We start from the raw sequence: 27,680 nt of genomic DNA on the forward strand, positions 1-27,680 counted from the left end.
CGAGCGCATGGCCCGTTCCAAAGGGCGAACGTGATTGAGCGCCGTCGGCGTCTGCTGTACGGGTCGCCGCTAGGCCATTGACATTCGACGTCGTGCACGTGTCCCGAGCCTGTAGGGCGAGCCGCGTGCGATGAGCGATGATGGTCTACGCGAATGTGGCGCAACGGCACTGCACCGCCACTCGACGAAAAAAAAAAATCAATCAATCAATCCTCACGGCTTCTGCTCAGCTTTGAGGTCACCGGCGTTGCACCGCCCATTCCAATGCGACACGAAAACAAAGCGCCAACGTCCTTTCCCTCACTCCCTACTTCACCCAAGTAGCCTGCAGCGCAGAGTCAGATAGGGTAAAAGATAACAGGATCCGAATTCGCAACGATTTTTTTCGTCCGCAAGTGCTACTTGCCATTGGCCAAACGGCTTCGCTCATGATATCCGTAGCGACCTGATTGGCTGAAATCTCCTCTAGCGTAAGCAGTGAATGCGGTTGGAGGGGTCGAATACACAAAGCTCGTCGTTCGTAAGTACTATTTGCCGTTGGCCTTTGCTGTATAATACGTCCAGCATCGAGATCGGCTGATATTTTGTCTTACGAACAATTATAGCGTAAGACAATATTTGAGCCAATCCTGATCCGAGCCCTAGGATTAGCAAATGCATCTAGCCAATGGCAACGCGTACTTACGAACGACAAGCTTTGTGTATTCTACTTCAGGTGCGCCTGAGTATTTTTTAAAACGTTAAGTAATGAACGTCAAATCATCGTCATCGAAAATGCCGAAATATTTCTTTTAATAGTTTCAAAATTATCTTCAATGACGTAGAAATTAACGAGAAAATGAACTGAAACAAAATCCGGGCGAGCTCATAAATTGGCACGTCGTGACAACTATGACTGCAAAGCATATATGTAAACTATATTGGTTGGTTTTCCGAATGCTGCCAAAAATTTTTAAAAGATCGGCTTTTCTAGAAAATAAACAAAGTTTTCATAAATATAAACTGTTAGGTGCTGCGGACGCCCATAAAAGTTGAAATCATACTAATCGTCTGTTAATTAACCAGGATCCACGAATTAGATTTATACTGAATTAAATCACAGTACGGCCGCCGTACTTGCAAGTTTACATTGAAAGAATGTATTGCCGTTTTTGGAAGAAAAGCCCGGTATACGTGCATCTTGCTATCATGGTTAAAAACTGCGCCCTGTTCCGCAGGAGTGCGCATTACAATGGAAGGGGGGTGGGGGGTTGGGGGGGGGGCGCAAACTCAGTCTCGTAACCTTCAATATTTTGCAAGCAGCACAACGAAGCATCGAGCTCATATCTCAGTTCAAATGACGACGAAGACCCGTGAAAACGTTGACTGTACGTAGAACAGCGTTAGATACCAGCTTATGGGAAGGCACGTATCTGTATAGTTCCTGTGTGTGGCGTAGGTTAAAATATGCAAGTCGAAATCAATGTTTCAGTGGACACAAATCATGCAGTGTGTGCAAGTGAGCTTTATATTTTATTGATTTATATAGTGACTGGCGCCAAAGGTGGCGAGGAAGGGAGAGGGTGTGCCGTGAGCTCCCCCCCCCTCTTTTCCCTCCCCCGCTCCACATTCTACCCTGGAAGCTCGAAGGTGCATGAAAAGATTTCGAGACTCAAGGTACTCTTTGGTTCCCCAAACTCTATCACACTGTCTATCGGGCTGGTATGAAATCCCGACCACAAGATACGTTTCAAGACTCCCACGTTATCTTGAGACGAATCTCTTTTGAATTCTTGAGAGGAAAAAAAAAAAGATAATCTTCTGTAAGAAAACTCGAGTGGCCAGCTGAAGAAGTCGTAATTTTTGCATTTTAATAAATAGACATAAAGGTAAACATTGGGATTGCTTTCACAAGAAAATTGAGTTTTGTTAACAAACACTATAGGTAAACTCCAAACCATTTATTGCATCACCAAAGAGGAAGAAGAGTACGAAAAGAAGAAAAAAAAATCACCTAATCGTAAACAAGCACGTTTGGATTTCTGTAGTCGATTGTCAAGCGAAACACTTTTCCTACCATGACCAGCAGACAGGTAGACGTCTTAAAAAGGTTCAACATAGACTAAAATGAATATTTTTTTTTTCTTTCGTCAAACATTTCAGAAGTTCCGTGAACTTTGCAATGAGACAAGTACAGAACCTAGGCAACTGCGGCACATTATGCGCGTGATACCGACTGCCCGTTTAAAAATTTTAGCAGCGGAGCTGTACTTGGGCTGGGCCTGACGACAGACGAGTGTCCGCGCTGGATGTCACGCTCCGGTTTCAAGATACACTCACAGATGGCGCAACTGCCTCGGTCGCGGACGAAGCGGTAGCCTCACAGTGAAACGTTCGACGTTTCACTGTGCTTGAGCGTGAATAGGATCTAAATTCGTCCCGCAAACCCCGGTTCCCAGACACACCCATAGGTGGCATTTATGCCTCGGTCGCGGACGAAGCGGCAGTCACAAGGGAAACACAGAAGAACCACAGTTACGCTGTTTCTGCAGATTTCACACTGGGTCGAAATGGGGTAAGTTTTTTTTTGCACACCGCGCACCTACAGCTATGCATTTTGCCTACGACGTACCGAGAATTTTGATTCGTCATTTTCGTTTTGCCTCAGTGGATACTTTTGCGCAGGCCGTCACTAGAATATCTTCACATTAATGATAAAAACAAGTAATCAAATATGGTCGACATTGCCGACGTAGGTCGACAATTTATAAAATACTCGCTTGCATTTGCCCCTTCCAGAGGCAAGAGAAGAAATCTTCGTGTTATGAGCACTTATACGCTCGCATGTTCGGGCCTTCAAACCAGATGTGCGAATTGAGCTCAGTGCCCTTTCGTAGAAATTTCTAAGTGTCCGTTGATTATCTTTTATGTGCGTTTGCGCTGTGATTATAATTAACCCTTGATTTTTACATTACACCTCAGCAATCTCCACATCCATCCCGTAGCTGCCAAGCACGAACTCTCGGAAACCTCACGTGAAAAAAATAAAGGCTGTCCGACTCCATTCAGGTGGTGATTTGTACCTAAGAAACTAAACATTTATGTTTCGAATAAAATATTCTCAGTCAGGTGTAAAGGCCGTACACAAAAGCTACTTAGGAAACCTGCTCAGTAGTCGGAAGCGTTTCCAAAAGTGTTGATATTTCAATTCGATTCGGTGATCACCTATTCGAATCGCATAGTCGATTCAGTTGAGAAAACCGCCATTCTTACAGCTCCATTGCATAGGCATACATAACACGCAAGTACACGGTATATTACATCGCACGTAGAGATCGCGCATATTCCAACCTTTGTTCATTCGGGGATGCCGTTTCTGAGACACAACGCACCCATGAACATGATTAGAAAAACTTATTTTTCGCACCATTTATGCCGCTACAGGCAACTCGCACAATGACAGCAAGTAATTCTCAGTATTTTTCAGCGGTGATATACGTACGTGCTTACATGGGATGCTGAGCAGGGCGAGTGCAAGAGTGTGGCGTTTTAAATTATTGTTATCGAAATTATTATTCTTGCGAGTACGACCAGGTCTTCCTTCGAGCAATGTTTTCTTTCCATTCCTCTCCCGCTATCTGGCAGCACTATGCGTGACACCTCTGTGTGCCTATACGGCCTGCGCACGTATCCGCTTATATATACACATAATAAGCCAGCGACAGCGTCAGTCAGGCCAGGACCGCGGTTTGCGACGTTTCCGGAACGCGAGGAATGCAATAGGAAAGGCCCGGCCGGCAAGGAGGATCGTCCAATCGACTCGCTTCACTTTCTTCGTGGGCAGCTTGCGAAAGTGGGGGACATGGACAGCCGGGATGACTAGAGAGGAGGAGAGCGAAGAAGGGTAAATAGTGAGCGCTCGCTCGGGGGGCGCGCGTGCGCGCGGCCATCAAACCAATCCGGACGATATTGTTCCGGCCGCGCTTTCCTCCCTGCTCCCCTGTTTTCCTTTCCAGCCGATTTTGTATTTCTCTTTGCCGGGCGGTGCTCTTCTCCGCTCGTGGCTAAGAGCCCCGGGTTCCGCTCCAACGTATGATTGCGAGCAGCCAGCTTTCCGCCCCCGCAGAGCATGCTCACACGCCAGGCAGCCCCCGCAGATCGCGACCGGCGAGTGACGGTTGCAGCGGCGGCGGCATTTGGGCGATTGCGCCAGCTCGATTTCGTCCGGACGGGACGACGGTGGTGGCGACGGCGTCCAGCCCCGGCCAGAGAAAACCGTGTCTCTCTCCCCTCACTTCGTCTCTCCTGCGTGATGATGACCCAGTGGCGAACGCCCGGCTCTAGCAGCGCTGTGTCCGCACGACCGGCAAAAAGAGGTTCTAACTCCGTACCCCCTCCCCCCCCCCTTTTCTTTTTCTCGGTCCTCTTCTCGTTGCTTCTTCTCCGCACGGTCAGAGTGAGTCTGTTTGCGTAAGTCAGCGGTGAGGCGGATGGATGTGGGCACACTCTCTGTGCACACTAATATCCGGCGGTGCTTGCTCCAGCACAGCGCTGTTGCTGACGCCGGTCGTGCGTGCGCCTGTCTGGTTGATTTGTCAGTGAGACCAAGGTGAACACGCCGTTGTAGCAGGGAATCGCCAAGCGCAAACATGGACAGAACCAAGATAAGCTAGATTTCTTAGTTTTTGTAACAATATACGCTTCCTCGGAAGCCTTTGCAACACCGACCCGCCATTTTTTTTTGTTTAGTTTAATTCGTCGAATGGTTTTGCAATCTTTTGTACAGCGGGCTGCGATGGTGGCCGGCTCACGGCGGCTCGCTGTTACGTCCGTTCGTAGGATTGCAGACTCTAAATGTGGTTCAGGAGCGGTCGCGATATGACTCATTACCACTTAGATAGAATGCAAGGCATCGTAAAGTTTATGGCGTAACGCCAGAAGAGCCTGCACTCAACAGTGCACAGATTGTCACCTCCTTTTATTTTTTAATTGGAAATGAAAGGGGGAAGGAGGGAAAGGACGGGGGGGGGGGAGCAATGAAGTAGTTAGTATCGGTATATCAGTTTTTCATTTTGTAAGACCGCCGCACGTACGTCTGCGTAGTTTTCGACATTCGGAGATCTGCCGTTATTGCGATTATCAGCTGGAAAGCGAAGAAAATCGCCGTATTATAGAAACCTGGAACTGGTGATACATCTTCAAATTTCTTTTTTTGAAACGTTACATCCGGAATTACCTTATCCGTTTTGTTTCTTTTGATATATTTTTTTCTGAGCTTGTTTTTGAGTTGTGAATCATTATGTACGCTGTGCCAATTAAAAAAATTAAAAAAGGTTAAATATGTGTACCCGACCCCCTCCTGCTATAACGCTCCTTTGAGCGAAATAAATTAATCGAAACGATCTTATAGCTTAGAGGTTAGATCCACAATGCAACTTATCCTCAAAGACTTAGTGACAACGGTCATTGAGTGGGTGTATTGCTGCCAGAGGTCTGTGGTCTATGCCAGGCAGTAAGCGCGACGTCTCACCTTCTCTCGTGGACGCTCTTGGCGACGTCGGAGGCGATGACGAAGAAAGTGTACCGGTCAGGCTTTACGGCGATTTCGCGGAACTGGTCCAGCACGTACACCGAGCCGTTGAACGGGTGTACGCCGAACGGTACCTTCGAGCTCAACGTGTCGTTCTGCTTGAAAAACACCACGCGCCCGTTGTCGCCCATGTCCGGATCCACCGCGACCACCTGAAAAAAAGCACGGTCACCGTCTTGTTATGCAATGCCTTTAATCCTACTATCGGCGCTAACACGCGGAGATGCACTACAGTGACGAATATACGCCTTAGAAAACGCACGCAGAGGAAAGAATGTAGATGCCGCTAACGGCAGCAGCATTACGCGCACCGATGTCCGTGTGTTTCTGAGCGACACTATACCAACGAATTCTGACCTTAGAATGGTTTTCGGCCTTGCTCAAAAGAAGCCGCACTGACAACAATAGTTTGTGGCTTTATCGCAGCAGAGCAGCTTTGTCAGTAATCAAAAACGTATTCGAGTCAAGAAGCTAAAAAAAAAGAAAATTGGCGGCGTATCTTCGTGCTTCTCTGCAAATGTCGTCGAAAGACGGTAGTCTTCTGCCAGCCGTTTCTGCGCCGTTTCAGCGCAGCCTAAGAAACACTAGGGTCTTTAGAATTACGTATCTACGTATTTTCTAGTAAAGGAACACACCACCGAATACTTACGTATTGATGTTGCACCTCAGATACGCATAATATTTGCTTTTTGATCGACAATGTTCACAAGGATAAACGCAGCTACCAGTTCAAGGTGGCTGGGCGTTCAGCAAAGCTTAAACTTCGGCCGGGTGGCTGAATCGTGTGACAGACAGATAGACCAAAATTTCTACGTTCAAGTATCCCAAGAAAGACTAAAAATGTCAGTGATCCGGAGCAGCGTGTGAACGGGAGGCTTTACTCTTTCCGCTTGGGCTGCACCCTGTTTCTGTCTGCAACATTACTCAAATAGAAAAGGAGGCTTGCGCCATACTCCCAGTCCACAACAGTTCAACAGCAAAACGGCTTCTTGCAGTCTAATGATTGTCAAACTGTGGTAAAACACGGGTCGAATTCCCAAAACTTCTCTTTTGTAAGTGCACTTTCCGATTGTTCAGCCGGCTTTGCTAATAATATGTTCCGCATCGTGATTGACTGAAATATTCTCTTACGAAAATTTTTAGCGTAAGACGGTTTTTTTTTGTGTGTGAATACGGGCCCAGGTGCACAACCCCCACCGTCGCAGCAGGTTTTCAAGTGCGCAAGGCTTCGTTTGCTTGTGCGATATATTGCACTGTTTTGTCAGTGAAACGCTACATTGACCTCTGGATGAATTGAGTCAAGAACCTACACGCATATGAAAGCACACACCTTCGCTTTATCTACGGGACCGTCATGCATCATGCAAAAACCTCTAAATTCTGCAGAAAAATAATTTAAGAGTTAAGTTTGCAGCAATGCAGTCAATGCATATTATACTTCCGACGTGCATTCTTCTGATCCCTAAACCAAAGCGCACGGTTGTACGTGGCTCTTCCAGACTGGCCTATTGGTCACCAGTGTACCGAGTTTATTTGTTTGCCCTACCGTGAGTTAAGGCTTACCTGACGGTGACCTTGCGACTCATTACGGGAATGCAAGTTGTTTAGGTGACCTCGCTCTGCTTTTTTCTATAGGTACTACTACCTGGACGCGAGCTCGGGTCAAAACATGTAGCGGACACATCCGGATTCTCCAATGAAAAAGTGCACTCTGATGCACAGCGGGACAAAAGGCATAAACACGCGAACTGACAAGGCTTCTCGATCGTCAGTTCATTTAATCATTGCCTGGCCGCCTTCGCTAACGGATGTCCCAACTACGATTTGGCTGGAGTTTTCACTTGCGAAGACTTAAGTAGGTGATGAGGCTGCTGTGAATACGGGACCTGGGACCGTATTCACACACACACGCAGGCAAAAAAAGAAAAAAAGAAAGACTTCTCGCATTTAATCTTAATCTACTTTTCTTTAATTCCAATCGCACCACATTGATGCCATAACCCAGAAAATACCTGAACCTTGGCACCATGGTCGACACAAAGACACAGAAGATAGTTATGGACGGAGCTGTCACAAATTCTCGAAGTAATCTTTGCTCGATGCTCCAGCGTTCGATACACAGCGCTCAACACGGTGCTTCTGACCTCAGGGTGTACAATGTCATGGTACTGTTGTATATACCGGTGACTTGCGTAAATAGCTTCCCAGGCACAGCACTGCATTGTTATCGTGTTTTGTCGGAATCGATTGCTTTCCACACAAGAAGGACTGGCCACGCATTACATATAAAATATAAGATGAATGCACTGCGGCCTGGATAACGCCGTAGAAAGAATGACGGAATATATATATATATATATTTTTTTTTCGTATGCCCATTCTGTCGAGATTTCCCTCTTATCTGCGCTGTGTGACACGAACATAATACGCGATGTCACTTTCGCGCTGGCCTCATGCCGAAGAAAACCAACGGCTTGGGGCACTTTGCGCAGCAGTTGCCTGGGACAGCTTTTACATCTTTTATATGTATATACAAGCATGTGTGTCGATCGCCTCGTTGCGCACTCCGTGAAAAGGACGCTGGCGTCCTTTTTCAAAGCTAGCATAAATGAGGTGCAACAAATTCGTCCCCTGAGGACGATCACCCCATTGTATAGCGCCGTTGAAGCACACCGATGCCTCGTGAAAGGAAGCAGTATAGGAGAAAAAGACAGAACAAGGTATGTCGCACCGAGCGTCGGAGAGTAAGGGGGAAGACCGAGGCGATCGAGGGTGATGGATCGGGCGCCCATTCAATAGTGCCGCCACTAAAGCCTCACGCGAGATCCCCGGACGCCTGTGCCCACTTTGATTGCCCGTATCGCGGAATATGAGCGCGAGGCGACCTTAATATCGGCCTGGTTTGCCCTATTTGTGTAGGGCCATCCGCAGCCAGCACCGGCGAGCAGGCCACCAGCCGCTCACTGCGAGATTACGCATGCTCTCGTTTTTGTCCTTTTTGTTTTCGAGATGGAAACAAACGAAGCGGATCGGGCTGAGGCACCTGAGCTCGTCGCTAATACAATAGAGTACCTCGCGAACGCCGGCGCGGTAGCTTATGGAGAATGGACACACGGCTCGCCCCTATTGTATTATAGGTCGGTCTCGTTTCTTTGCGCGTTTATGCTGCCTCGCTTGCCTTTCTTTACCTTCATTCCTACCCCTCCCCCCCCCCCACCTTTCCTCATGCTCTGTCGTCTTTCGCAGTCTATATTTAGCCACACACGTTGTGCTGGGTCCACCATCCCTACCCTCCTCTCAACCGTCGCCTGTACACACACGGCGCGTACGTGAGCTCGGTTTGTTTTGTCTTAACCCTACACACCGTGGGGGCGCATTTCCCCTTGACCTTACGCGCGACACTGTTGCGAGCGAGGAGCTCGTCTTCTTCGTCGTGCGTAGGAGAGGAGACCTAGTTGTCCTGCTCTGTCTGCCTCGTACACCTCCTCCTCTTCCCCCCCCCCCCCTTAGCGCAGCTCGTACCCTGTCCCATGCAGTGGTCTATCTAGCCCCGCCTGTATTGAGGCGTCGCCTCCAAAGACAGAGAGCAAGCGCTGTGCGTGTGCGGCAGGGAGCAAAGCAGTGAAAGAAACAACGAAAACAACAGCAGAAAAGAGACGACGACCTTTTGTTCGCCACTCAGAAACAATCAGCTTTTTCTTTCCTCTTCGATCGATTGTTTGTGCGTTCCTCCTTGTGAATGAAATGAGAACGAGAAGATGAAGAAAAGAGCCAGGCGCGAAGAGAGAAACGAACGCGCGGCTCCCGCCTAACAATGACGGGGATTCATGCGGCACGACGCCGCCATCGCTGTTATTTCTGTATGCCCCCGACCAGCGCCGCTGTTATTGCGTTCGCGCGCCAAAGAGCAGCAGCGCGCGATTCTCCGTCACCTCCGAAACAAAGACGTGCGGTGGTCCTCTGTTCTTTTTCCTCCAGCGCCATCTGTTTTCTTCTTCTTTTCACCATTCCTCGGCGCGTCACTTTTACCATCCTCCCTTTGCTTTTGGCGAAATAAGATGACAAAACTGCGCAGTAATCGACAAAGTTCTCAAGACTGGCTCACTTGTATGCGTACCCTGTGTTCGAAAACTTCCCCCTTTGTGTGTGCACGCCTGAGTGTGTCTGTACTTGGCGTTTCTTTTGCCTGACTGGGGGTGTTCGGGAAAAACAGAAAACGAATACGAAGAAAGCACTTATTATTTAATGTTCTTAGGCAACTATGTTATGCCTTCCACGGCAGGTGACGTTGCGCACTGCGTATTCTCCTGGACACGTTGTCTTCTAGGGATGCAGGAGGCAATGTGCAATAGTACTGAGCACGCATGCAGTTAGCACTGAGCGCGCTCACAACGGCGAGCTTTAAAGACTGCGGTTGTAAGCATGCTAGATCGGTGCAAATTAAGACCTTGCCTCTTTGTAAACACGTCACCAAAGATTTGGGGAGACACACAAAAAACGCTGCTACAAGTTCCATATAGGCACTGAACAACCATCGTCATTAATTTTTGCACGGCTTAATACTGAAGATGTATACCCTGCTTCTGTAACTTCGGCACGCATCTGCATAAACCTGGAAGTTGTAGGGGAATAAGACGAATGCAAAGCTTATTCAAGAAGAGCACTTACCGATCCGATCGTGGTTCCGGGTGGATCTGTTTCGGTGACGCTGAACACGTACACGCCTTCAGGCAGGAACTGTGGGTTGTTGTCGTTCGCGTCCAGCAGAGAGACCTCCACTACTGTGGTGCTGGCCTTGGCGTCCGGGTTCACATTCGGCTTCCGCTCCAGTGCGAGAACCTGTGGATGGAAACGGCCGAGTTACCACGGTGCAGTGAATAGCCGTCCGCCCAGGCGCGGCGTGAGGCCGAATATCCCCTAAACTACTCGCTTGTAAGTGTCCAGCTTCACCACTGGCCGGCCGGCTTCGCTAATGATGTGTCCGGCAGCAAGATCGGCTGCAAGTTTCTCTTACACGAACAATTCTAGCGTAAGGCTGTTTTGCGAATTTGAGTCGTGGTCTTCCGTATTGACGCTAGTAAAGGAGACTGGCTGCATAAATGGTGTAAGGTGGAGTAGCCATGATGGTGGGCGCAAGTGGCCTTGGTATTTAGTGAACGTTAAGTGTGAACTGAAACACCAGGGGTCGAAGTCACAAAGCGTTTATTTAATAGGTGCTCTTTGCCATCACCCAACTAACTTCCATAACAATATGTGCAACACCAACATTGGTGCTGTACATATTGTACAGATTGGTGCTGTGCATATTTCCCTTACGAACAGTTCTAGCGTTGGACGTTTTTATGAACACGGGCCCAGTTCTTTTGTGTTTTACTGTCGGCTTCGCTCGGTTACTTAGCTTGACGTTCGTTTTTTCCAGGTCGATGCGTCAGCTTAGAGAAACAGTTACAGAAACAGCTGGTTTATGAGGTTTAACGTCCCAAAGCGACTCGGGCTATTAGAGACGCCGTAGTGGATTGCTCCGGATAATTTCGACCACCTGGGCTCCTTTAAAGTGCACTGACACCGCACAGTACACGGGCTTCTAGCATTCCGCCTCCATTGAAACGCGACCGCCGCGGCAGTGATCGAGCCGGCGTCTTACGGGTCAGAGAACTATTTTAATGTTCTAATATATATTTATAAACCGGGGTAATTAAGTGCGAACATCGCACAAAGAAATGCGTTCCATCACAACGCAGTTCAGCATAGTAGCGGTAGGCGAGAAAGCGTTTGCATTGGCTTCTGAAAGAAATGTTATCTAAACCTGCAGGGCAATAGAAAATCAATGCGGGCTCCCATATCTGTCCACCTATAATGGAGTCAAAGGTCACGGCTTTAAAAATCTTATCCGCACCGTATTACCACTACAATGACGTCTCGAAAAGCTCGCATGATGAGCAGCGTGCCACTGACGTTGCAGGTGCCGCATTTCGATGGTAAACGGGATAAAGCGGAAGGAAAACCGTCGTACGCTCGTCGACATCCAGAGAAAACATCCCCTATTTTTTAGCTTAACGTTCACCACGGTGTGGCATGCACACAGCTGCCCATATGCAGGAACGGTAATGTGCGCGCTGAGTGGAAGCCGCAGAGCTTCTGCCCTGCTCCGGCAGAGCCAATCGAGCGGAGTGTGACGGCGCGTCAACTTGGCTTCGACGCCGAACGCACTTCACGACTCGGGAATGGCGTTAACCCTCCACAGAAAGCCCCCTTTTTTTTAACTAATGCTGCATATGACATTCTCTGGGATGCGACTTCGGAATTGACGAGCACTTATGCTACAGCGTGCCCTGCATCACCGCTCCTCCGGTGCGACCAGACTGCGCCGCCATTCGGCAATTTCGGGGTGCGTCGTACACGCGATGGACGAAGAGTGGAAGATTGCGCTTTAAGTGCCAATTTCCTAGACTCGAAAGGTCTGGGAACGAGTTTCGTTGACAGCGTTCGCCGCCGCGCGGAACCGCGTCTTTGGCGTAATGAGCGGAAGCATTTACGCGCGGTGAAAGGCTGTCGCGCCGGCCCGAGCGACCGCCGCTATAGCCCCGGTGGCGCTCTCTTTACGTCACTTGGCCACACTTTCACGGTGAAGGCTCGATTATGTCACGCGAAAAGAGGAGAGCGAAAGGGAGTCGAAAGGGCTTCCCAGTGGCTTCCTGGTGCCGACCGCTCTGCCGCTGTCCCACGAGCGGCGTCGTTAGTAACATGAGCTATAAAGGAAGTTACTCTGGGCCGTCACTTTCATCTTATTGTTGAGAGCTGCGTAAGCTCATCTGCGGTTTCTATTCCTTTCCTCCATCGTCAACCCACCTCTACATGGCGTGTACAACGTCGTAATTCCATCCCCGTTACGCCGTCTTTGTCAAACAATGGGCGGCCGCTTCTTCAGCGCAGGTATAAGAGAAGGTGAATTACAGAACTCTCGACGAGGCGCGCGGACATCGCCGTCCTTTAACGAGTCGCGAACAGCGAGAGGAATCACGCACGGTATCGCCAGACCACGCTGCTGGGCCAGTGGTGGTCAGACCGGAAGTTGTGTTCGTTACAGGCGCAACGTCGAAGTGAGGCGAGAGTGACCCATATTTACGCCTTCTCTTCGTCTTAGTTGGCTTGCATGCAACGTCCGGGGCACGAGCTGAAACGACGGCGCTTCTCGTATATATTTAAATGGGGCGTTCGTCACGAGAAAGTACCTTTGTAATAAGCTCCAAGCCGGGGACTGCATGTTTCTTTTTTTTTTTCTATTTTTTTTTGCTATTGCGTCCAACACGGCCTGCAGGCTCATCGAACAGAAATCACAGTATTTGCAGAACGGTGGCGCGTTGTGGCGTCGTTACTGCGAGCGTTAGTGGCAGCAACTTGTGGATGATTACGCGAATTAACGCTCAGACGTACGCAAGTGTGGACGAAGTGCGGGGCTGATCATTATTAGGGGAGAGCGCTTTTAACGTTTGAACAACCGCTGTACCTTGAAGACTGTTATCGATAATGCATGTGAGCAGCTTCTGGGCGTTTCGTCGGAGAGTGCGAATTCACTAGCGGAATAAGGTATGCAAAATTTTACGATATAGCCCGTTTGCCGTTTAAGGACTCCTATAGGGTTTATAAAACTATCCGGAACATTGTAATAACTATAGGAACATCAAATATGAAATTTTCCTCGGAAGTAAATATCTGTGAAGTGCGGAATAGTTTCAATAAAGCATAGCGGTAACCTTAATGTAAACTAACGAGTAACCATCTCCCTTGTTTTGGATATAGCGAAATTTAATGTCTGGACCGAAGCATACTCCACGGCTTCAAAAGAAAATAATTCTTGTAGAAAGCGTATCTCGCGCAAGCAAACGCCGTCGAGCCTCCGCTGTGCCTGGTCTTGCTTGATGGCCACGGCGCTGGGATACTGATAGCGGACGATTAACTGGAATGACGATTTTGTGAGTGGTTGCCACGGCCGTTTACTATTCACCGCTATATATAGGCGGGTTGCAAGCTCGGAATCCCGGCTGCCTTTGCGCACTGCTAATTGCGTCAATAAGCAGGGAGGACGAGAATATCTTCCGCACGTAACCTCCCCCACCTAACGACACCCCTTGCTCAGTTTATACGCACACATGTACCGTGTAGCATAACGGCATTGTTATCAAGCTTCCAAGTGGCGCGACGTATTCGAGCTCATTCGCAAATTGGTTATATGAATCGCCCGTCGTGAAAGTGTGTACTCTATCAGGTCAAGCACATTGCAACGCGCAGCTGTGTCGTCACGGGCGTGCCAGTAGTGCAAAAAAAGAAAAAAAAATATGGGAGTGCAAGTGCAACTCCGTAATGGGCTTCGATCATGCAGCCAAAGAACTGCAAGCTTTTTTTCTTTGTGGCTTTCTTGTGGTTATCTTGGCAGCGCTTCAGATAGGTTCATCTGTCGGCCGCAGGCTGCGCTCATGCCGCCGAGGCGTTCGGTTCGAACGACGCTCTGTGCAGGCGCGTGCATGATTTAGGGCATGACCGCCGCGAGCGCAGGCTGCCAGCGATTAACGTCACTTACTGCGGGAGCTGTGTTCGCGTATGTCGGGCCAACGCAGTGGCTCACTTCTTTTATATTACAGGAGCAGCAAGCGCGCAGGCCCTAATGAAAAATTGAACGGTCGCCCGAGATGGGCCGGTCATAAAGCATATATGCTAGAGGCCAATCAGAAGACGAATGGCGAGCTCCCCTTTAATACACTTCAATCGCCCCTTGGCATGGCTGCTGCGGATCCGGAGCCGAGTCGCTGATGTGCAGGCACGCTTGACCGCGCATTAGTGAAATCCTAACTTGAAAGTTGCATTAGGAGCCATTTGTCATGTAGCGAAACCCCAAAAATTCCCGCGCTTTCGTAAAAAAATGCCGCTTGCACGGAATTTTTGTTGTTCCTCTTGTCTGACCTTTTAAATGACCCAGATAACAATGCCGCAATGTTCAAGTAGAGCGAGACTACCGCAAGCACTAAATGCTTGGCTAGAATCTCTTTCGTTTAATATCGCTGCGTTTGACGTTCTCGCATTAGTCATCATACACATGAAAAAAAAAAAGTAGTCGGGTTGACTGCATCTATACTTTTCCTAGATTTATGCCTACTTATGGGCGCTGCGGGATGAAGGCTATTCCCAGCAATCTCCAATTACCCACATTTTATGATATCTCATTCACTCTTTTGCATGCAAACATTCTGATTTCATTGCACCACCCACTTCCCCGTCATTTTCGACTATGTACACTTCTTTTGGAACCATTTATCTTGCTCTAATAAGAGCAATGGTTATCTGCCGTAAGCATTACAAGGACTGTCCAATTAATTTTTTTCTTCTTAAGTCAAGATACGGAATATTCGTTGCCCCCGCTTACTTCCAATCTGCGCCACTGTCTTCCAGACTGTTAACGTTACGCCTAACGTTTATTTTTCCACCAATGGTTACGCGTTCGATAACTTCTTAAATATATACATATACATTTGTTAACCTCCACATTTTGCCCAATATCTTAGTACTGGTAGAAAAACAATGATCGTACACTTCTGTTTTAAAGGATTGCAGTAAGCTGCCGAACATGATTTGGTAATGCCTGCAATAAGCGCACTAAATGTTGTTTTTTTTGCTAATTTTCTTCGCAAGATAAAGGACCACTGTGAGGATTGGCCGGGATACGCATATTTTGCCCAAGTTACGGAGAGCCAGAATGCCAATCACGAATTCTCGTTCTTTTGCCAGTCTATTGAACATTAGCATTGTCTTCTGCATATTAATATGACACCCTAGCGCTTTCTCGGCTAGGAACGTGAAACTTTTGTTGCAAGTAATTTCCTGCATTAGTGAAAGTGTTATCTGTAAACCGTCAGTTCGTTTACATATGTCGGCAAAAAAATTGGAGCTCACTCAGACTCACTCAAGAAATATATTTTGCTCTGAGGGCTCACTCGGACTCAGTCTCACCAAAATTTTCCTCAACACGACTCATTCGGACTCAGACTCACTAAACTTTTTCTCAACCTGACTCACCAGGACTCAATCTCAGCAACATATTACTCAGCCGGACTCACTCAGACTCAGACTCATGGGTTGACCTGAGTTTGAGTGAGCTTCAGTGAGTCGACTCACGAGTCCGTTAGCGTGAAATTAGCTTTTTCAATCATGGTGTCAATGCTCTTTAACGCCAATATCTCCCATAATCGGTGCTCTACGATAGCCTTTTTGATATTGTACCTTCAAATACGAGTTATCAGTGGTTTCAATACAGTAAGGACATTTTTATGAAACACGCGACTCACGCGAGATATCTTTATCAAGAACATCCCGTGAAAGAGTTTGCGGGGGGAGGTCATGGTACCCCCCCTAACTCACGGTCATGGTAGTCATGGCAGTCACGATCATGGAGGTCATGGTACCCCCCCTAACTCACGCCTCTGATCAAAAATATGGAGGTGGCGCATGGACACTAGTGCGTTGAGATATGTGTGAATAGACTTGAGTATAAACGTAAGGCGATGTAAGGATGATGCTGAAGATAAGTAGATAGGAGTCGGACCGTAGGTCGGCAATAAAAGGTGGAGCTCACTCAGACTCACTCAAGAAATATATTTTGCGCTTAGGGCTCACTCAGACTCACCAATATTTTCCCCAACCGGACTCACTCGGACTGAGACTCACTATAATTTTTCTCAACCGGACTCACTCGGGCTCAAGCTCACCAAAGTATTACTTACGCGGACTCACTCATACTCAGACGCACGGCCCTATCTGTCTGAGTGAGACGACTCATGAGTGAGTTTGCCGACCTGTATATATTATATATATTCGCCTTTGATCCTCGCACCTAGCCCTTCACAATTTAACAGCTAGAATCGTTCTTTTAGGCACGCATTGAAAGGATTGTATCTCCTTGCCTGACTCCTTTCGTTATCGGCATTTTTTTTTTTACACTTTTCTTGAGGAGAACTAAAGTAGTTGTGCGATCTTTATGGTTATTCGCTAAGGTAGTCACTTATGCCGCCTGCACCTCTTGACAACACAATGCTCAGTACATGAATTCTGGTATTTCTAACGAATCGGGTGCATTTATGGAACACATTAAAGCCATACAAAGCGGCTCGTTGCACTCCAAAGATGTCTCCTTTACTTTTACCGCGCAGCAAGCCTGTCCTCTGGGCTGAGCGAAATAAAGTTATGCTCTCATTCTACTCCAAATTATCATGCGGAATATTCTGCATAATAATGAAAGCTAAGTAATGGGCCCCAAGGTTTTTCATCTGTTTAACGTCTCTTTTCTTGCGCATAAGAACAATACTGACATTCTTCCAACTCTCTAGCTTACTTGATTGCGTGGAGAAAGGGTCGCAAGCTTTTCACGTATAATAACCCCTCCGCCTTTAATTAAGTCTGTTAATCCATCTTCTGATGCCGCTTTTTCCCGGGACACGTCTTGCAAAACCTTTATCAACGTCGTCGCTAGTTACCTGTGAACATTATGTATCCTCTTCGTCACTGTTTCTAATCAAGGTTGGCTAGCTCTTCTGCGAACTGTACAATTCAGTATAAAAGTCCTTTGCTGCTTTTAATATCGATTCTGCTGATGGCATTGTCCTGCCTATGTTTTAGCGCAAACATCTTGCTCTTTTCTGTGCTAAGTTCTCTGCGGATTGACTTCTTGTTGAACCTATTTTTTTTTTGTTGCTTCCTTAACCTTTCCGACGTTATAATTTTGAATATAAGTTTTTTTGTTTATCGGTTTCGACAGGTCAGCCTGTTCTATGCCAACTCTTGAGTTTCACGCATTTGCATGCCTTGTGGTTTCCTTAGTACACCTTTGTTTTCCTAGGAGAGCTTACCTATTTGTTTCATCGGCGCTTTAATAGCAGTCTCTGAAAATCTGTCTAGTCGGGGGCACATTCATTATCACTGTTTCCTTCCTATTTCTGTTCGAAGGCAGCATATTTATCTTTGTGAGCACTAGCCGGAATTCGACTACATTTCCCCCCTTGTGCGCTTCCCGAGTTCGCCTGCTTCCTCTCGACTAATTTCGCAGTCTCTCTTAAAATGCCGAGAAATATTTAACCGCACTAACCTTTGATCACTGCCCCCTTTACTTTACTTAACAATCTTACATCCTACACACTGGTGGAGTCCGCACAGGGTATGAAATCTATTTAGGCCGTTCCCTCATTAAAGCTTTTTCGAGGTCCACTTCATGTTGTTGCGTTTCCGCAAGGAATTATTCATTATTCGGATTTGATGCCCCCTCCCCCCCCCACCACCACCACCGCAAAATCTATTAACGTACGCCCTTTTCCGTTCCTAGAGTCGAAGCCGTAGTTGAATGGTGCCCAGCCTGCTTTTACCGGCCACTTGCGCAGCGAAGCCGTTCATGGGTACATGAATATTTGATTTACACTTTCCTCATAGATTCAACATCTTCGTATAAATTTTACATTTATTCATAATCATGTCTGGACGTTAAAGCATCTATAGGTCTGTGACACCTTAGTCTGTATCTGCCGTTCAGCTTTATACTACAACGATTGGTGTATAGTCTATCGTGAATGCTCAGTAGCATACTGAACGCTGCCCGCTTTGTCCTTATGATTAAGAAACCATATCACCGCGTCCTCTCTCTTACATGGAAGACTTCTGTAGCAGAAGACGTGTCTATTAGTCAGCACTGTAAATGACCAGCCAGTTCTCCAACCGACCTCTGCGAACCTGTATAGTGTACTCCACCTTTAAAAAGACGCTTCAAGTTCTCTTTACAGAGTCCTTTCTTTTTTTTTTTCTTCGTAGCATAATACTCCGTAGTGGTCATGTACAAGTTTTACGAGCTGCAAACGCACAGCTTTTATATTTGGGGCAAAGATTTCCATAATCGCTCCGCGATACTTGAGTACATATATATAATGGTGCCTACCACCCACGCATGCACGCGCGTGCGCAAAGTGACGTTGATTATAATGAATATAAAGTGGGAAAAAGAAAGTATACTTGCAGTTTGTTGTTGGATTGAATCGTGCGCCAGATGCGTGGGCTCGTGCGTATAAACCGCGGGAAGAGCTCTGTATAGAGACTAATTGGAGCCCTCTGTCGGCATCCACGCATTTTCTACTTCGTTGCCCGCGCTTTCATTCGGCGAGTGTACGGAAAAAAAATTACTGCCTCTCTTGAAGAGCGATGCGGAGCTATCGCTACGCATGGCATGCAGCGGCTCTATACGTATATATAAGGGTGGGGTGAATGAATGCAAACGGTGAACATGCATCGGCTACGAAAGGTGCGAAGATACGTCTTGGAAAGACGATTTTTAAATGGGTGTGTTTATCTAGCGAGACGGCTATTGTACTCGGCGAATTGCTTTCTCACAGCAACCAGACTCTCCCATACGAAAGAGGGAAAAAAAAGAGAAAAAAAGAAACAGGAGGTAAAAGGGCCTTCTTCGTGCAGTTTACATTCGTTCGCCGGACCGCCTATACTCCCGACTGCGATGCCAAGTTTAAATGCCAATGTGACGTGGCCGGCCCATGGCTGCTCCCGTTTCGTTCACGCTCAAGTGCACCGTCTCATTTCGCGGAGTGAGTTGAGGCTGACATTTGTTATGGGAGCGATGTATGTATGGTCGCCGCGCAATACAGCCAAGATACTCAAGAGCGAGCGAACGGGAACGCGCGCGTGGGCCTCGTGTACATACATTCAGTGGGCCCCGCGCATCTGTCAGCAAGAACCTCGAAAACGCTTTGTCTGAACGCAACGAGTTGGTGCGTACGTGTCGGCCGAGATGAAGAATGAAAGCGCAAACTCAAATTTTTCTTCCCACGTGCGGCTATACATAAGATCTCGTCTCCCTATATTCTAAAAAAAAGTTTTTAGAATTGAAAAAAAGAACAGCTTCTCTCAGAGCCGCTTATCACGCGCGTTTCTCTATAGAAAGACCAGCCACAGGCCTAGCCATCGCCGAGTTTCCGAACGAACACCGCAGCGCCGTGCATTTCCCCAAGCGCCTATCTGTTCCGTTTAAGTGCGCCCTGTACACACTAGAGCCGTCGAGCGCGGTTTCGCGGTCTTTGCGCGCATGTTTAAGAAGAGCACGCGAGTGCACTTTCTTCTTACTTTTCGCGCAGACAGGCGCGCGCACGCGCTTCTTCAAATTGACCGCCGCTCGCTGGAGGAGCCCTCACGAAGAACACCATCGCTCGCGCGCGGGCGGGCCGTGGTGGTGGGCCAGTGGTCTCGGGCGGGGAGCGTGACCTCGGCGTTTTGCGGGGCGAAAACATGCCTCGGTCTAGTGGTGGAGCAAATAAAGAGAACGCAGCTCCAAACAAAAGGGGGGAAAAAAAAGCGGCACACGCTCTGTCGAGGAAGCGCAAGTGTCCATTTTTCAACTCCCTGGCCAAAAATGCAAAGCAGCGCCGCTTGAAAACTGCCGAAAAATGATGCGAGTGGCACTTCTTCCGCCCCCTTCATTTCGCGTGAATACTTTTGCTCTGCCAGCATACTGCTCGCTCTTCTCTCTTCCTCTCTCGCTTGGTTTCTGCGGTGCAACTCATGGCCTATATATCGCGAAAGGACCAATTTACCGAGGCACGGGAAAATTTGCGAGCGGCGGTATTGCAACAAAACTCTCGATATATATATATATATATATATATATATATATATATATATATATATATATATTATATATATATATATATATATATATATATATATATATATATCTGTGTGTGCTTGTTTGCCCTCCATGTCTCACTTTGCTCCTCGCTTGCAGCAGTGAAAATACATAAAAAAACGAAAGGAAATTTGTTAATGGGGAAAAGTGCTGAAAAATCAAAGCTTACTCTCTGGGCTCTGCGTAATTAATCCACAAGCTTGTTTAGCCCTCGCGCGCAACAGGACTCCGGGGAGGTGGCGGCGATAAACGAAGTATGGCACTTTATTGAAATAGATATGGAAGCCACGTTATGGTTATCACCTCGTGAAGAGGAACACTGCGGAACGAAGAAATACTGCGCAAGACCGGGGCAGTGGGTTTGAGCTCTTCGTTATACCCGGTTAGAACTACGAGCAGCACATAGCAGCGCTAAGAGCAGCCCTGTAAAACAGCACGCGCCAAGATGTACGCAGCGCAGTATATATTGTGATATGGCTGATATAAGGCCAACCCAAACTGTCAGTGCGAAACGACTAGCCGCCTTTTACCGGTGCACTATTTTACCGTTACACTATTTTTGCGGAACGAAATAAGTGTGCCAGTAGAACTCATGTCCTTTCAGGAACGGCGGCCACGGTGCACGGGCCCCTTTGTTTCGAAACAATTCCTATATTGATCCATCGTGCACGCTATGTGCGTGTCCGGCTCCGATAGAGCTCCAACCAGAAGAAGAGGGGGCTGAAACCATATAGGTTGTTCCAGCTAACGTTAGCCACGGTGCTGTTTGTTTTATTTTTTAGTTGTATTATTCTTCATAGCCAAGTTATCAATCCACAGTTATTGTTGACAAAAGTGTACAGATGAACGAAGACAGTATTTTTTTAATAACCGTGTATTGTACGAGTTTTTGCATGTATTTTCTTTATGCTTGGCTAAACTTAGCTGGAGAGCAACGTTATAACCGTGCTGCCTATTCCCGGAGCTGGTCATCATTGCGGGTAAACGTTTGTGACAGGCTACGTGATAGTAACGCGCTGGCGCTTTGTCTTGCGTTAGTGCGACCCCGTATGCAGTTCATTATCTTTGTAAATGAACATGTTTAGTCGAATGAAGGATCCACTAGCGTCAGAAACGCGAGAATTCGAACCATATATTCACAGTTACCGTAATCATTCGTCTTTTTCCTTGGCCAGTAAGCGCCGCTGTTTGGTGACTATTCTCGACTAAACGAGTTAGCGTCGTCAGCGCGCGTGCGCGCCCTGGCATCTGTTTCGAATTTTGGGTGATTGCAGTGGGTGCACTGCGCCCTTTCGCCCATAAAAGCGTCGAAGATATGTTCAAGGTTCTGTACACCCTTGAAAGGCTTGAATTTGTGCAAAAAACCACAACTGTATCTTTTTTTCTTTCTTTTTATGCGTTACGCTCGTCGCAATGGTTCGGGTCTTCCCGAACACACAACCTTCGCGTAATGCGAAGGCTGTGGGTTCGGTTCCCAGCGACAGCAATCTGTTTCTTTTCGCACTTTCCTTTCCCTTTGGCTCTTAATTAGTATACTTCAATTAAACATTGAAAATAACGCTGCCTATGGTTTACTTGGATTCGTTATCCGGTGGCTTCGTATGGTTGTCTGAAAATTTTTTTAAAGACAAGCAGGCTCCTCGATACATTCCCTTCCTTTCGTTTGTCTCTGTAACAGAGTTAATTCTCTTTATATAGAAGTTAATTTTCTCGACCAACAATGAGCGTATACCTGTATGAACGCCGAGTTTCCAGCTTTTCGCTCCGTCGTGTTTCGGCGATAATACGATTCCGGGGCACACGAAATATACATTTCACTTACGTCACGAGGAGAAAAGGAGGGAAATCTTTACTTCTCAACTCGTTCGGGATAGAGGAGAGAGTGCCAGGTACATCAGAGGTAGGAGAAAAACATGTATACCATCTCCCCCTTTACGCGACGTGATTGGCGCTGCCGTTGCGCATACAGCAGCGATAACGTGCGCACCTCTCGTCGCGTAACAGCGCGCACTGTTGATGCCGCGATAGGCGGCTGAAGTGTATATGTGTACTCACCCTCATGGTCAGCTTGTCAACCTTCTCCCTGTCCATCTTGGACGGATCCCGGACGCGAATCCAGCCTTCCTTCTCGTCGATCGTGAAGCCGCCCGTTTCGTCCACCAAATGGTACAGGAAGTCCGCGTTTTCGCCCTGCGCATAAAGAGAAGCTCTCGAAATCAGCGCTGATCGCATTTAGGGTACGTTGCTCGCGTCGTAAACGTAATTCTATGGCACGCGACTTCATGCGTATACCACCATGGCTTCCTCCACTCTTAGCTGCGCGCTCGTGCTTTGCCAACTTATGCAGTACACGACCAGGCAGACACCGCGAGCGATAACGCTGTATGTATGCAACTGCAATGCCTATGTTTATGTACTATGTTTATCTACTGCAATGCCAATGTTTATGTATTAGTGCTTATAATGCTGGGTACTTCTTGTGTTATTCTTGCATTCCTGTTATATGTTTCGGTGTATTGATAGTGTAATTCTTGTGTATTTTTTGTGTATTTCTTGTGTTTCATGTAATTCTTGTATTTTTGTAATATCATGCGATATATTTATAGTTTAATTCCGGTGTATTTCTTGTTTCTCCCGTTTTGTCACTGCCTGAAAAATGGGCAATGGACCCTGTCAAGCCTTGCTGGCTTTTAGTTCATTGTCCACGACATCGCTTGTATGTTGAAATAAATTTGATTTGATTGATTTGATTGATTTGATTTGATTCAGTGCTTGTAAGTCACGTTCTCGTCATAACTGCGGAAATCGGGCGTCAAACCCTATTTCCTCGAGTAAAATGTTACTGCTCGTAAACTAAAGTTGAATGAAACTTTCGGGGGGGGGGGGGGGGTGCTAGGAGACAATTGTTTACTAAGATGACGCTTAGGTTCGTGTTCATGGAAGCCTAGTGGCGTCGCGATGGGTTATTTGTAGCACCATGAGCGCCCCTCAACTTCTGATAGCCGCGAAATCAAAGCAACTATTCTGTGGCTTTAAAATACGGGCAGATAAAATTTAAAAAGACGGAAACGGAAAATGTGTACTTCAAACCTGAAGCGTGCGACCAGTGTTTCATTGAAAATAATTATGCGATTGTGGAAATCCAAGTTTGCTATTGCAGTATGGAACGGGAGTTTGTTAAGAGGCGCGTCACGGCTGACGCTTCACACTGCGCTACGTGGCTAAGCTAGTATACGCCTCTCTTAATTAATATACTGGTGGTTAAGGAGTACCAGACGCCGGCCCTGTATTGCGAGGCCACGTACTGTAGCAATCTCATTACGATAATCGAAACTATATACCCCCATGTGGAGATTGCGCTCTCTAAAAGTAAACCGTCGCTGCTCTGATAGTCGTAAAACACCCATGTTTGACGGGAAGCCAGCATCAGCTGCTAAATTTCGTGTGTTCGACACTAATGACGGCCGGTGCGTGCTATATATGCACGACAACGAGAACTCAATTATATGTATGTCGCTGGTAGATCGTCAGATATTCTTTATACAACTATGTGATAATGAAGGATGCTATTTCTTCTCAGTTTATTAGTTAATTATACTGGTCGTGTCTTGGATGGAAGTGATTAGATGCACTTAAACTAAATTCACCGCCAGTCTTCAAACAGTGTTTGGCCAGTGGCAATGGGACATAGCTGTACATACTCACGAAGTTTGAGTGATCAATTAGCTAACACGACATTTTCAGAGCACGCGCACTAGGCCTTTAGGTAGAAACGCTTAAAAACTTAAACGGCTAAAGAACTTACGCTGTCGACTTTACGGATAGGCTAACCATTTCGGAGTGTACACATAACGCTCTGAGCCAAGTTATTTGGGGTCAGCGATGCGGGAGCCAGACGCAGGCGCCGCACACTCACCGTGTCCCTGTCGATGGCGTGCACCTGGACGACGGTGAAGCCAGGCGGCAGGTTCTCCATGACGGTGATGTTGTACATGTCGTAGTCGAATACGGGCACGTTGTCGTTGATGTCGATCACCGACACCTCGACCTTGGTCAGCGCGTAGCGCAGCGAGTTGTCCATCTGTGTCGCCTGCGAACGCGGACAAAAAAGAAAACAAGAAAGGTTTTTAAAGGGGTGTAAAGGAAACCGGCAAATATGCACGATTACTCTGCATCTCTTTTGCAAACGCATATATCCGATCTATCTGTTAACTTCATGATTACTCGGTATGCGCGACTCACATGCTCGTGGATGGTTGCCTAGCCGGCAGGATTAATTAGTGAGCCTGTTTTGGCGCCTGCGCATAGTTTGCGAGGTGGTGCTCGTGTGCTTTTACACGTAATTACTTGCGGATAGGAATCTATGCTGTCCGCATGTAAAATGTGTTCAGTGCACCCTTAGTTAGGCTTGACTAAACACTTGCCGCAAGCAACATCATTATTTCGTTATATTTTCAATGGGTAAAAAGATAGGAAAGGAGTGCACTGTGAGATCGAGACAAGGATGCAGTTGGCTTGCTTGTTTTACCAAACAGGGAGTATTTCAAGACATGCAGAGGCACGTGCAATAAACGTCAATGACAAAACGATTCAGTCGGCACTTTACATTATCCAGAGTATATAGTGGTTCTCCGCCATGGATGTTTCAAGGACCCCTCGTATATCGGTGGAACACTAGTCGGCTCCGCCGTAATGCAAAAAGTGTTATGCGCTGAAGCATACCGAAACTCAGAAGGGGCCGCTGTCAAGGGACATATTGTGCCTTCAAAAAACGCGGCATTTTGTTTTCCAGGCATGGGTTTCGCGGACCCCCCCAAAATAACCTGGCGAACCCCCATTTATGAACCGCTGATCTAGAGTATACATCATGAGCAGAATTTACCACTATAGCCTTACGACTCTGGCTACGCCAATGGTACATACGGCAACGGCAAGTAATATTACAGCTGCATCTCTTTGCCACCCAAACCACGACCTGAGAGTGCCGGCTAAGCGAAGCTGAAGGAAGCTCCGTGCCATCACGGGTACCACCATGTCTATGCGAACGCTATGAAAGCATTGTCGCCGTCGGGTATTTGAAATATTCATTGCACTTAGAGTCTGTATAGTGTTTCTTTATCTATCTATCTATCTATCTATCTATCTATCTATCTATCTATCTATCTATTATTATTATTATTATTATTATATTATTATTATTATTATTATATTATTATTATTATTATTATTATTATTATTATTATTATTATTATTATTTAGATCAAAGTTGACGTTTTCTCTAGTGTAAAGGGTGCCTATTCCAGGGCCGACCGACTTTGAAGTGAACCTCAGATTAAACTTTGATTAACACAGTTGCGTGTAAATAAATTGCAGATCCCGTCTCTTCTCACACGCGTGGTATACGATGCCGACAGCGCGCAAATCGAATGGAACGGACCCCGTGCAAGAAGCGGTCCGTTAAAGCCATACGCCGGTCTTAGTTTAGCGGAAGGCATGCGAATACAAACAGGTACGGGAGGAGTCCCCGAGTGAGCTCTCGCGGAAACCTTGCACTAATTAAGAATTGACTGCCCATTCAGGTCGATATGAATTATCGCGATTCAGTGAGTATCCATCGGGGGCTCATGATTACGTCCAACTTTTACTAAAGTCGAAAAACAAGATAATGCGACTGTCGTCACAACGAATGGCCATTCCATGTAGCTGGAATCAAAACATCCGTTCTAGCGCAAGCAAAATGCTGCTCAAAAAAAAAAAAGAAAAAAAAAGGAAGAAGAAGAAAACAGGGCCCGAAAGCTTTTCATACTTCTTCGGAAAAAGAATAATCCGAAGCATAAATAAAAAAAAAGTGGAAGTAAAACGCTGCAGTTCAAGTGTATATAGTATAAACAGTGCCGCATTCAGTCAGGCATCGACCAGGTATACACCGTGCACAGCCGCTCGGATGCACGGTGGAAGTTTGTGTGGCATTCGAAAGTTGCTGCGACAGGTTTCGCGCGAAAAGGAAGCTTTTCTGTCTCTTCTTCGTGTTTTACTTATTCGGTCGCACTCGAGCGAAGGATCGACTCAACAAGCGTGCCGCTCGTGTGACACGAGAGAAAAACGCGCTAATCAGGCATGCACGCTGCAGTCACGGCCGGACGCACGCACGCGTTGTTGACGCCAGACTGAGCAGAAAATGCGGCGTCCAGTGCGCGTGAGAGAGAAAAGAAATAAGAAAAGCATTAAAGGAAGAAACTATACCGACGGGCCAACCCTTACAATTATTCTAGAAGTATACGCGATCGGAGAACTAAACATCTGAGTGCACGGAGATAATACAGTGAGAATGCGCTGGCAGATAGAGAGGGGGGCATTGCGAATATATATATATATATATATATATATATATATATATATATATATATATATATATATATATATATATATATATATATATATATATATATATATACAGCGAAAGCACGATCCACGAAGTAAAGAAACGGAAACACGATATTTACTCAACTTGCCGGCTGCAGCGGCGCTAATTAAATTTTTCTTACGGCGAGCTACTGTAATAAAGAGAGAGGCCTGGAAAAGAGAGGGCAAACTTCGCGAAGCCAGCTTTCGTCGCGCGCGAGCGCCGGCCGTGCGGTGCTCTCGTTTTTTTTTTTTTTTCCCGCTCAAGTTGGGAGGAAACGTGCAACGTGCGTTCGGAGAAGGCACACAGTCGTTCCAAACAAACGCACTGAAAGGAGACGGGATGGCAATATACCTATATCGCCGCCCGTTTCCTCCGCTGATACGCCTCTCGCTTTTTTTTCTCTATCTCGGTTCTTTTGTCTCGCGCGGTCGCACTCGCAGCCGACGCTTTGCCTACGTTGCATGCGTTGTTCGCGCACACACGAGCATGAAGAAACGGGACAAGAAGATACAGGAAGAAAGCAAAAGTCGGATCAGGATCGAGAAGTCCTTGTGTCCACGAGCAAAAAAAAAAAAAAAAAAAACGAAGACGGGGACAAGCTCAAGCGCGCGGGCTGCCCTGCCTTTCAGTGGCGCGAACAAATATGAGACGCGCCTGTCGCGTGCTCCAGCAAAATTGAAAGACGGGTGGTCCTGTGCCCTTTTGTTTCTTGTCTCTGGGTTCGCGAGAGAGGCCTGTCAGTGCTGCGAGGGTATAGGGATCGGGAGGAGAGGCGAAGGGAAGATGAGAGCAAAACAGGGCGAGCGCGCAAACTTGTTCGCGCGCCAGTTGGGGCGGCCCAGCGGTGCTGGTGTAACAAAAGCAACGGAGCGAAGATTTGGTGCGAGAGACGGGGCCCGGTTGCCGGGCCCCGGCAGCGCTGAAGGCTTGTCACTTCGACGAGCCCGAGCGAAGGAAACAAGCGCTCGGCGAGGGAGAGTTGGTTT

General features: G+C 47.2%; 1 protein-coding gene across 2 annotated transcripts in view; it reads right to left on the bottom strand.

Annotated features, from left to right (window-relative positions):
- The window catches only part of LOC119397454 (protocadherin Fat 4), a 171,425-nt gene that overhangs the window by 71,035 nt on the left and 72,710 nt on the right, over window positions 1-27,680 (bottom strand). For both annotated transcript variants that reach the window (XM_037664897.2, XM_037664890.2), the window contains exons 10-13: window positions 24,205-24,378; window positions 22,344-22,478; window positions 10,238-10,408; window positions 5,510-5,721 (exon numbers count right to left, since the gene is read on the bottom strand). In XM_037664897.2, the coding sequence (XP_037520825.2) occupies window positions 5,510-5,721; window positions 10,238-10,408; window positions 22,344-22,478; window positions 24,205-24,378 (692 nt within the window). The remainder of the gene's footprint in view (window positions 1-5,509; window positions 5,722-10,237; window positions 10,409-22,343; window positions 22,479-24,204; window positions 24,379-27,680) is intronic.

Source organism: Rhipicephalus sanguineus, chromosome 1, assembly GCF_013339695.2.
Source record: "Rhipicephalus sanguineus isolate Rsan-2018 chromosome 1, BIME_Rsan_1.4, whole genome shotgun sequence".
NCBI lineage: Eukaryota > Metazoa > Arthropoda > Arachnida > Ixodida > Ixodidae > Rhipicephalus > Rhipicephalus sanguineus.